Source organism: Perca fluviatilis, chromosome 4 (assembly GCF_010015445.1).
Source record: "Perca fluviatilis chromosome 4, GENO_Pfluv_1.0, whole genome shotgun sequence".
Classification (NCBI taxonomy): Eukaryota; Metazoa; Chordata; class Actinopteri; order Perciformes; family Percidae; genus Perca; species Perca fluviatilis.
The window spans coordinates 25,997,678-26,009,766 of NC_053115.1; the positions used below are offsets into that span (position 1 = coordinate 25,997,678).

A 12,089-nucleotide genomic window follows, 5' to 3' on the forward strand; every position below is an offset into this window, starting at 1 on the left:
AGTTTGAAAAGCTTTTTGGCAGGTTCCAAATTCTGTTTACTCCACCCTTATAATTTATTTTCTGAGGCTTAAGAACTAGCTATTAGAGCCAGACACTGCAGCTGTTCTTGTGATGCATTATGTGATTGTTTCCCAGATTTCAACTTTGGTCCTCCCCAGTTCAAACCACGTAATCCACCCAACAGCCAAGAGGGAATTCTGGTGTCATGGGTGATACTTAGATTTAAGTATCATCATAATCATTTCATTTTGCCTTGATAGATTTATGTGCTCATATGTGATCATTTATAGAGGACCAGTAATACTGCGGGCTCACATTAAGGCTGCCTGGATTCTTCAAAGACAAATGTACCTTATTATAGAAGGTGTGGCTTTTTATAATTACCTCCAAGATAGTGCTCATCGAAAAGTTCCCACAAGTGAAGGAACCAAAGACTTCAAAGAAAGAGGCGTTATTTCTGGTTTGTTAAATAATGTTTTTTTATTTTTTTATTCATTGCGACCACAAAAGATGTACACGTACACACAAGAACCAATTAATTCTCAAATTTCACTTGTAGTACACTAAAAACGACAGATTTAGTGCTAGGACATTGATTTAGAGTTAACAAGCTTGTCATTTTGTAATCCTTTACATTGTTATGCGGTTTATGTTATACATGTCAGGTGTTGCCAGTTTCCCTCAGGTTGACGTCAGGTGTTACTTCCTCAGGCCACGCTTGCTTCTGCTACCCTTTGAACTGAGAATAAAGTGAAAGTCAGCAAAGATCCATCACACAGAGATCTAACCTGTAATTCAAACTTAACCCTGTTTATTAGCTTCCCATTGAAAATGTATTTGTGTGTTCAACCTTAAAATTGATGCTATGTGTCACAGGTTCTAATTGATCTTTTGATTCCAATGAACTTCAGGAATTTAATTTGTTCTTCTGATGCAAAGAAGTCACTCTCTGTAGCTGCATTTGAAATTTAAATTATTTTAGGGAAATTCTTGTCACAGAAAGCTCACCATTGTATGAGACAACATACTTCTCTTAACAGCCTTAACATTTGGATTTATTGTCATTAACCTTTTATTTGCAGCAATTTCTGCTCTTTGTTGAGAATCTGGCCATTCAATGTTTTTTTTTAAAGGCTAACAGTTATCTCGGTTCAGTTCTCTACAGCACCCAAATCTTTTACCACAAAGCAATATCTGCTTGTTGGGATCCCTCATGACAGGGTGCATGTCAATGAGTTGTGAGAACCTCAATCAAAGAGTGATTTTCCTTTATCAGATGACAATTTTCATAATTGTATTTCATTTGAATAGTTTAAGCGGCACGAAGAGTTGAAATTATGCAGAATTTCAAAAGAAAAATAGCAAAGATTAGAGGAGAAAAAACAGGATTTTGTGCTTGTGACTCCTTCCAAGGGTCCCAACCCCTATATTGGGAACCACTGTTCTACCAAAAGCTTCTGTTGGACTTCACAGAAAGCTTTTCATAGCTGTCTGCTGTTGTAAAAGGATTTGCTACCCAATATTCCGCTGCTATCTTTATCTGCTGTTGCCACTGAGGTACCTGACCCCTGCAGCTTCCCTATGAATATATACATTTATACATCTTATGTAAAACTGTAACAAATTATGTTTTCATGGTTTGCCGAAATAAAATTTCTTAAATTAAATAGCATAAAAATACTAATTGCAAAGCGATACTCGCTTGAAATGATCAGTGACAGTATTACAGTATTACTGGTTTGCAAAGCCGATATACTCTGCAGGAAACCCAATATCAGCTTATTAAAGTTTTGTTTAGACCTTGAGCCCTCATTGCAGACCAGCCTACATGGGATCAGGAGGAAGAATCCACAGGCTGGATGGCAGTAGGACCCGGTCACTGTTTTATTGTGAGCTACATTAACACAGATGATATCAAATAGCAGTTAAGATCTCTCAGCTGTTGTACTTTCATTACAACCCCAGCATCCCTTCGAGACTTAGTGCATATGTTGTTCAGATACCCCCGGCTTGCCCTTTGTCAAAACACCTCTCATGTGCTTGCCCCTTTTTGTTTTCCCTGTCCTGTTTGGGTACTCAGGAACTTCAGCCCTGCTGTTGGGCAGCTGGCACTAACAGCTGCAACTGAAGCCGCTTCAAACTAATAGAGATCAGTGTCGCAAGAGAAGCTGAAGGGAAGGTGAAACAGGAGGTGGAAACCTGATGAGGTCAGTAGGTGAACATTTACATCACGGCAGGCTTACGAGTCTAAGCTGGGAATTATTGATTATTGCTTACTTTATTGTTACTTTCTGCTTTCTGAATCTACTATATACTATATACTATTATGTTTTGTATTATTAATCTGAATCTGCAAACTTACTAATGACAAAAGTTATCAAATAAATGTAGTTAAGGCCTCTAGGCCTCTGAAATGAGTGGAGTAGTATAAGGTAGCAGATAATTGAAATACTCAAGTAAAGTATAGCTAAGTACCTAAAAATTGTACCCTACTACATCACTTGGGTTAGTACTAAATACCTACTTTTCAACACTGAGAAGAATAGCTGAATGGGTGATACTGCATAGGCTATACGTGATATGTCACACTTGAGACAACAAAAATGCATTCATATTCTAAAGCACTTCTTCTTGCTTCCATGTACATATGTTAGAAGGCACCAAATAAAAAAAAAATAATACGTGCACCCTAATGTGAGCATTCATAACACTATAGACTTACACTTTTTGATGATCACTGACCCGGTTTCTCAGCACGGTGACCTGTGCAGAGATGTGATTAAAAGTTTATTGACATCAACTGAAGCCAAAACGTAGTAATTGGTCTGTATTTCGTTAAAACTGAATCTGACTTTTTGACATTTGTTTTACCATTTAATGAATGGGTTATGCCATAGAAATGTGCCCTAAAAAACAGCATAGAAAATGTGCGACCTGCAGGCAAGTTTAAGTTAGTTGGTGTGATAGCCACGGCTAGCGTTAGCTGTAGCTAAGTTGATAAACTTTTCCCAACCTGTTTCCTTTATTTTGAGAAATTCTTTTTTACTGATCTTACATGTTAGTGACTTAGTTTGACATTCCACATGCATGAGTTCAGTAGCTGAACCCCACCATGATGGAGAGAAAAAATGAGGCAACACTTGCTAAACTAGCTAGTCCTTCTAAACTAACCAACCGCTGACTCTGCTATTCTGCGATGCTACATATTTTAATGTGTTAAATTATAGGTTAATCAATTGTACAAGTTAATTAGTTCAACACCACAATGAGGACCACAATGGAAATAAGTTTGTAACTTTCTTGTGTTATCCTCGACAGTTCTGATAAATGTTCAATGTCACTGTGTTGGCATTTTGTTATGCATTTATTTCTGTTACTGTCTAATAAATCAATCAATCAATCAATACAGTGTGGGGGGCTAAAAGTGAGATATTTCGACTAATCTAGTAAACTGTTTGGCCTTCACTGTTTCTGTTATTACAGCTCTCTGCTTTTGTAGGGCAGCAGACATTAAACCTCTCACTCCGCACTTTTTATACTTCTTCTACTACTTTATCTATCGCTATTTCATACACAAGTAATCTTTGGCTGAGTTCCATTTCCACAGAAACTGGTACTTCACATTGTGTAGTGTAGGTAAGAAGGTAAAAAGCCTTAAATGTTCTCATCTGTCATGGTCTGTCTATATTTTGGCCTTCATCCCAGAATCAAAAGACAGGTTGGTGATGTACACATCAATAATGACGCCACAAGAATTTTTATCTGATATCGTACCTCATACTTTTGCTTAGTGTGCTTACACTGAAGTTCAAATTTCTCGGCCTCCAGCTGGCGTAGCCATTCCCACATTTCCTTGGCTTTTTCCCTGCATCGGTGCAGACAAGAAAGTGATTGATTATGGAAAGTATGTGGAAGGCATTGAGACGAGCGAGAGTGTTTTATTTTACCTGAGTTTGTCCTCTTTCATGTGCTCAACATGTAGCTCTTTGCGTCGATCGTTTAGGATCTTCTTTTTCTTTTCTCTTTCCGTTTGTTTTTTTGCCCCAGGTTGTGTCTGGTCAGGAAGAGGAATGTGACAATGTGTGTAAATTTACATATATACACAGGATGTTTGCCTCTATCTTGTTTAGGACATTTTTAAAGATGAAGAAAATCTTCACCTTGTATCCAGTGAAACTCAAGTTGGACAGAATCAACTTCTTCCTCGCATCATCATCTGCTTTCTTCTTCGCTTCTTCCCCTTCCTTTCTCGCTTTTTCTTCCTGTCATGGTAGGCTGCATTTAGTCATTCATTTACAGTATTTTGACGAGTGACATTGTTTGATGTTGGTTTAATTGAATTTAAGAATAATTAATAGGTGGGATTGGCCTGGGGTAGTACAACTAAATGACACAGTGTTTAAAAGCCAGTCTCTAAAATGTTTCTAAGGCTGACAGCTTCTTGCAGGGTTTAGAAAGCTTGTCTGTCTAGTTACGGTTCTGTAAGTGTTACTTGTCTTCGTATACATACAGCTTGTTTGTTCTGCCGTTCTTTTTCTCTCTCTGCCCTTATCTTCATCTGCTCTGCTCTCTCTGACCTGCGTGTCTCCTGAAGTAGGAAAGAAAATACATTTTACAGACCAAAACAAATCCTGTAAACTCAAAATGTAACCAAAAGAGAACACCTAATTAGGGATGCACCAAGCAGACGTTTTGAGTCCCGATACCATAAATCATGCACCAGCAACTTCGTAAAGAATCTTAATCTTAAATCGTCTTGTAGCAACAAATTGGTCAAAACTTATAATGTATATAATGTATATAGTAATATAGAATTTAATTAAATAGATCAGCTATGTTGTCACAGATACCCGACCCATCTATTTGAGTCAGCATCTGCCTGATATCTGATATCAGCATCAGATCGGTGCATCCCTACGCTACAGAATTGGGTGACTGTGTTATGTTGCAGAAGAAGAGTGCGATGTGAACATACAATGCGATCTGTGAGGTTAAGAAGCTCCTCTTCCTCCTTCTTACGCTTCTCAAAGTGAGCGTCAATCAGAGTGTGCAGCTCAGTCAGGTCCTTCTCCATTCGTTTTCGATGAATGTCCTGAAATCATAGCAAGAAGTCGAAATGTGAGCTTATTCAACAATCCCAAAAAAAATACATAAATTACAAGACAACTTTTAAGACAGCTTGTAACTGTGATCAGTCCTGAGATGAACTCACATCAAAGTCCACTTTTTCTCCATCTGGGATTTTGGGAGGTGCCAAGCCGGGCACAAAACCAGGCCTAAGGGGGAGGATGGAAACAATTGTTATCGTTTCATCTTAATATGTCTCTCACAAAAGAATTGTGTTTCAATTTCAGTTAAATGAATATGTATTTCATTTCGTTTCTTACTTTAACTTGCGCTTTGCCTCTTCTGTGTATCAATAAAAAAGAAAAGGAAAGTAAGATCTTTAGTTTATGAGGAAACCCTTCGTGCATGAAAACCCCCACAGAGCAACTTTTTTCCTCTGTCGCACACACATGACCTTTGTACTACATAAATAACCTCTCAATACCGCCTTCACTTTCCTCTGTAAAGTATGACAGGGTCAGTGCAGAGTAAACATTAAGTCAAGTTGTAAAAGCAGAGTTCACACAGACATGTAGAGATATATGACACTGATGAACATGGTCACAGGTGATTCTCAGTAAGGTTTTTGAAAATGGTCATAATAATGTGTTTTGAGTATAGTTTGATATAAAAATGAGAAAAAAAGCTCTCTTAATATAAATAGGTATTTTTTTTCCGAAGCCTTTCTGCTTTAGCAGGTCATTAACAAAACATCGGTGTCATAGTTGATGACATGTTGACTTGGAAAGATCACAGTCACGTAGCAGTTGACTGAGGCAACATAGCTGACCATCTCCTGTCACTGCCAGTGCTGATGGACTTAGCCAGAGAATGTAGGCATGTTTTCTCTCTGAGAGTTTAGAGCAGGCTTTAGATTATCATCACAGATAACTTATGTGTTGTCTCCACCCCAGTCAAGAACAGGCAGAGAGTAAACCTGTCCATAACATAAGACACAAAGAAAGGCAATTCTTCTGCATCTACATGATTTCAGATTTATATGTAGGTGTTGAATATACCTTTATAAACTGCACTGCACAGCTCAAAATGTTAACTATAACTGCATTTTCAGGAGGTATACAGGTAAGTTGATAGTATTAGATAATATTAGAGATAGCATCCCAGACTTACATATAATCACTGTCCAGCGAAATCATGAATCTCCAGTGTGATAATTTGTAGTGTAAAGTGCAAGTATGTAGCAATTGTATTATCATGAAGCTAAATAGAAGACTTTGTCAGGTCATAAACAGTTTTTGGCAGGTTTTGGAGAAACATGTTTTTCCTATGACACTGACAATATATTCTTTTTACACGTGTAGTGTCATCAGACTACATGGTTGTCAGCAGTGTGTTAAGAATAAAGCCATATTTATTTATAGCTGGCATGCAAACAGATATTAGCATAAGCAATACTACCTTCTACCTCCTTCTCCACTTCTTCTGCCTCCTCCTTCTCCACCTCCTCCTCCTCCTCCTCCTCCTCCTCCTCCTCCTCCTCCTCCTCCTTTTCCTCTGCTACCTCCTCCTCCTCCTCTGCTACCTCTTCCTCCACCATCTCCTCCTCCTCTTCTGTGCAAAGCAAGCATGAAGAGTTAGCAAGCAAACAATGTGAAAATCTCATACAGCATTTAGATCTAAATCATTTCTGCAACCTATACCTGTATTTTTGACGGTGCCTTTAAAACAATATTAAAACAATATGTTAATTGAAAAACATTTGTACACAGCTTTTTCTTATATTCTTACTTGTACTTCATTTTCTTATATTCTATAACCTTTCATTGCATTTGAATATTTAGTCAGGGGATCTACTGATTCCCTAAATATGCAGTTACTGGTTATGGAGATATTAAATGACACTTACATTTAAATATTCCAGGAAAGTGTGCAGACAAAGACTTTCCAATTTCCATCTTAATGATACAATTTGGATATCATTTGGGAAAACATTGCCAGCAGCTTTCCCACAGCTGCATTTAGTCTTGCACTATTTTCAAAGTAGTTAAAGTGCTGTGTTTTTTTTGTTCCCAACAGTTCTCTGCACATTGGGCCTCTGTGGGAAAAAGTGACCCTGGGCCTTTAGTCAGAGTCCCTTTAGGTAACTCAACCTCTTTCCACTGCAAAGAAGGTAAGCCAACCTGCATTTAGTGTCGCTGGCTGTCCCCAAGGTCCTCTATTGAGAACACAAGCTGACCTACATGGCTCTCTAACAGCGACTCTACTCCACTTAGAGGGGGACAGGTGCCGCTTAGTTTCATGTGAGATTGCCTGGCTGTACAGTGGGCCGCATGGACAGCCTCACAAAGGAGACAGAAATAGAGGTATGACCCTTTATCTCTTTGATGGCGACCCATTGAATTGAAAGGACAGATCCACTGGGATGTTTATCCAAGGTAAACTGTCTCCAGCCTCAGACAGAGAGGACTGACTCAGAGGACAAAGGTCAATCTGGCAGAAAAGCTCACGGACAGCAGCTGCTTCTACTACAGTGGCACAAACACGCCAAAAATACAGTATGCTGTATGGTGAAGCCACCAGCTTAGCAGATGCAGTGTGATAAGTCACTTTAAATGCAAAGCTCATGTGTGTAAAGCAGGTAACAATGTAGCAGAAAAAATACAACCAGCATGTTTGTTGAAGCATTTAGTATAAATATTATTTTCATAGATATTTTTTCAGTTAGAGTACATACCATTCTCGTCCCCTTCACGCCGTACACACAAAGAGAGGTAAAGAGCAGAGGTCAGCTATGGCAATGTACTTTACAAGTATATTATACACAGACAATTCTGATACATATACATGCAGCATAATCACAATATTCATGCTTTTCATTCACGTGAAGCAGCTGTGTAGCATCTAGCCAGTCAGAATGTCTTGCTGACAACAAGCAGCTGTCTGAATCTGCAGCCTATAAACTTCAAGTGCAAACTGTGAAGACTCATCTTGAACAGACAAAATGACTAACCTTGTCCCCTGAAAGAAGAAAAAATCACATCAAAAATATTTTTGTTACAATTGATTCCATCTGTGCTGGCATCACTTTGTTACCATTGCTCTCTATTCTACAGAAATGATCCGTTTACTCACTCGTACGGGGCATCTTCTGTGTCTGACATGTTTAAGATGCAGCACCTGCACAAGTAAGTCCAATTCAAAGGTGGATATAGTGAGTGATACTGCACCAACAACAGCCTGAGTTGATATAATAATGCCAAATAGAACCCACGTCTTCATTCACTGTTTAAAAACACATACGAAGAGAGCAGACAGACTTACCCAGATAGTTCGATGTGTACTTCTGACTGGGCTCAATGGGGAATTGTATACTGTGCCCTTCCCTTTTGGGCCATAAGCTTTTAAACCCAGTAGTGGGTCACATGGCGACAAACTTACCATGTCCACAATGGGTAGGCACATACCTGCAAACAGATGGCAAATGGCATTAACTAGACCAGGAAAACATGCGTTCTCCATGGACTAGCATTGTCTATTTTTACACGGCAAAATCTAGACTGAACAGCACAGGATTATTGCACTCAAAAGGTTTCAGTCGTTGCTCAGGTCTGGCAGACAAGTGGAAGGTTAGATTTAATCTGTGTAAACCTCCTCTTGTTTGCAGACAAATACACAAAGCTCCTCTGATTTATGGGCAAAGAAACACATTATTTACTTATTCTACAGATTAATACCACATCTATCACACAACAGCATCATAAAACAGCTATGATTTATTCCCTAAACTGGATGTGTTATGCATTCACTTAATTAAACATTATTCCCATATCTTAGGTTGCCAAGGGAATGAATAAAATAAAACTCACTTCCTTCATCGTGAATCTCTGCACCACACGCAACAACAAGCTATAAACAACACCCATAAAGGCTGTGCCAAGTTTTCAGATACTCCCAGTGTTTGATGTTAAAATTGTATCTGACCCCACAGTCAGGATTATGACTCATCAGGTGTCTCTCCTGTGCTGAAGCCAAAATGTAACTATGATTGAATGGAGTTCCCCCTCTACCTCAACTCTGGCTTTGTTTTCAGATTGTTTGATGCTGTTTTAAAGTCTTCTTAGGTAAGTTCACATCTTAAATCAAGTCTCAAATGATGTCAAAGCAAGTTCCAAGCTCCGTTTCAAGTCCTTGAGTCCTTGGTGGCTAAAAAAAAGTCAAGTCACATCAGTCAAGTCTTCAGAAGCTAAAGGCAAGTGAAAAAAAAAGTGTTTCAGGTCTCTGAAGGCTGCCACGTAAGATGACAGTATGAGATGAGTATTTGAACATTTTCTATTCAAAACTATCTTGTTAGTTTTTTTACATAATTGAAACTAAGCCCATACAAAAGCTCTAATACAGCAATTCAATATTTCAGGTGTGTAGATACTTTTTCGTAATCGTTGCTGCATTGGAGGATTTAATCACAAGACTTGACTCAAAGAGAAATAAAAGAAAGAAATCACTTTTTTAGTGCTTGTGCACATACATCTGGGTATCTGGAGTGCCTACCAAGCCACAAACTGTAAAACAAGAAAATCCCGGTCAGTTATTTGTGGGCTGCCTAGATCATAAAACATGGGATTCAACAAGTCAGTCAGATTTGGCTCCCCTTCCCATGTCACATGCAGGCTCAATAGAATATACTGCCCCCATCTGAGAACTCCCTTTGCAAAGGTCATAGAACATAGAAGAGAAAACAGAAATGTTTGTTTGCTCCAAAAACCCTGAGGTGTTTGAACACAAATAGTGAACTGGGCTATTTTCTCTGTGTTTTAACATGTTTGCAATGCATGTAAGAATGACTGAAGAGGCCAACAACATTGGTATGTGATGCAGATATTCTTCTTTTCATAACTTAATAAAACAGCTTAATGAAAGAAGTTTATATTTGAATGTCTAGAGCAGGGGGCCCCCAAGGACCACACGAGTAGCCCTCAGGCCTGTTCTAAAAATGAAAATTGAATATTGATATTATCTGTTTCCCACCTTGTTAAGTCATTATTGATAATTATTGTGAGAAATCATCAACATGATCAGTGTCTTCACATAAATGAGCATCATTAATCATTAATAATCATATATAACTAAAGGCAAACTGAGCAAATTTGTTATTTCAGAAGAGTGTATCAAACTGGTAGCCCTTCGTATGACTCAATACCCAGGAAGTAGCTCTCAGTTTAGAAAAGGTTGGTGACCCCTGGTCTAGAGTTTGCGGTACTTTACTAATATATGTTAAGTGCTGTGCAACAACATCAAAAGCGTCAGACAATCACAGTATTGAGCTCAACTGCTTTCCGTTGCTTGAATAAACTTTTCCTCTTGATTGTGATTGTATTGCAAACCCCACCTGTCTGGCGTCTGAGACAACTACTGTAAAACAAACACCAGGAAGCACCTAATAAAAAAAGGCCCAATAATAGTTAATCCTGGCATGGCACCAGTCCTGACTAGGCTCTTCAGCTCAAACAAGACTCACTGTCTTTAAGATATGTTATTAATATCCTCTTTTAAATAGGTAGTACATTTAGTTGAACACAAACAATAATTTGATCCATGTTTTTTATTGTAAGTTGCTGAAACATGCTGGTAGGAAAACCTGTCATTATCTCAGTAAACTGACTGTGAGCTGACACTGACACCTGGTGGCGGAAATGAAAAGCATCAGCCTGCACAGCACAAAACAGAAAATAATTGTCAACTATTTTGATAATTGAGTAGCCTAATTATTTAGACATTTTTCAAGCACATATGCCAAACTCAAATGTGTTTTTTGTTTTTTTAAATCATTGAATATTGTTGTGTTTTGGACTGAAGAGGATAACGCAAGCACTTTGAATACTTCAACTTAGTTAGCCTTTTTATTTTTATTCTTTACAGTTTAAAGGCTGATTCGTCAATTAATTAAGAAAATAATCGACAGATTAAGCCCTATTATTGATACCGAGTATAATTTTTTGTTCATCTTGTAAAGATTATACCATATGAGATAGTCTTTGTTGTAATTTAAAGTAGGGATGCACCGAATCCAGATTTTTGGAGTTCGGCCGAATACCGAATCCGCTGGTTAAAATTCAGCCGAATCCGAATACTGAATCCTACTCCCATCCTCAGTCTATTAACACAGTAAACGCATTAATGAAGTAAACAAAGTCCACAGCAGTGTATTTTGGCTGCTGTCTGTAGAGTCCTTCATGCACAACTCCTATTCGGATGTTTCATACGCAAATGTTTTAACAGCAGCGATGTTGTGTATTGTTTAGGGCCCTTGCCACCACGAGACAAATCGGCATTGCAACTTGAACATGTAGCTCGACTTGAATCGCCTTCTTTTGACCGAAAGTACTGCCAAACAACACTTTTTCTGCTCAAAAGTTCCATTTTCACTTTCTCACAGCCTACTGTCTGCATTGAACGGCGGCGTCATTAGCGCTTAGTGCAAGCGTAGGGTTCGGTTCGGTAGGAAAAAAAATTCTAAGGTTCGGCAGAAACCGACTTAAAAAATAAAATTCCAACAACATAGATATTTTCATTAATTTACCTTTTCAACTGTGGGTTTGGTGATAATCATTTTATGATCAATTTAAATGCAGTAGTACATAAGAGCATCTCATTCTTTAGGGACTAACATTTTTTGGACAACGAGTTGCAGCTGTTACACTCACACACATGACCTACTTTACTTGTTGCAGAAAATATCAAACGCACCCCTCACAATGAAGCGGGCCATTTAAAAACTGTTAATGCCCTGCCCACTGTTTAGCTCCATGCTCCGCTGCTCGTTTAGCATTTCGTGATGAAGCTAACAGTCCAGTCGTGTTGTTCCAGGACAGATTTGTGGAGGTAATAATAACGGTAAAGTGAGCTTCAAGCTGGAGTTACAAGTTTACCTTCCTGCTGTCATTCGGTACGGACAGACTCTTCCTAAAGGATTTATTCAACGCCGAGACGCCAGAGCTTCACTTCACCAGGGTATACAGTTTAT

The 12,089-nt window shown here is 38.5% G+C and overlaps 1 protein-coding gene across 1 annotated transcript; it reads right to left on the reverse strand.

Annotated features, from left to right (window-relative positions):
• Positions 1-462: 462 nt before the first annotated feature.
• tnnt2b (troponin T type 2b (cardiac)) lies at positions 463-11,749 on the reverse strand. The gene is made up of 14 exons (XM_039798793.1): positions 11,646-11,749; positions 8,390-8,532; positions 8,201-8,245; positions 8,079-8,086; positions 7,803-7,814; positions 5,389-5,410; positions 5,214-5,277; positions 4,977-5,093; positions 4,512-4,589; positions 4,162-4,263; positions 3,949-4,055; positions 3,776-3,866; positions 2,724-2,764; positions 463-740 (listed from the first exon to the last, which is right to left on the reverse strand). Exons 3-14 carry the CDS (start codon positions 8,227-8,229, stop codon positions 701-703), a joined length of 711 nt encoding a protein of 236 aa, XP_039654727.1. The 5' UTR covers positions 8,230-8,245; positions 8,390-8,532; positions 11,646-11,749; the 3' UTR covers positions 463-700.
• Positions 11,750-12,089: the final 340 nt, after the last annotated feature.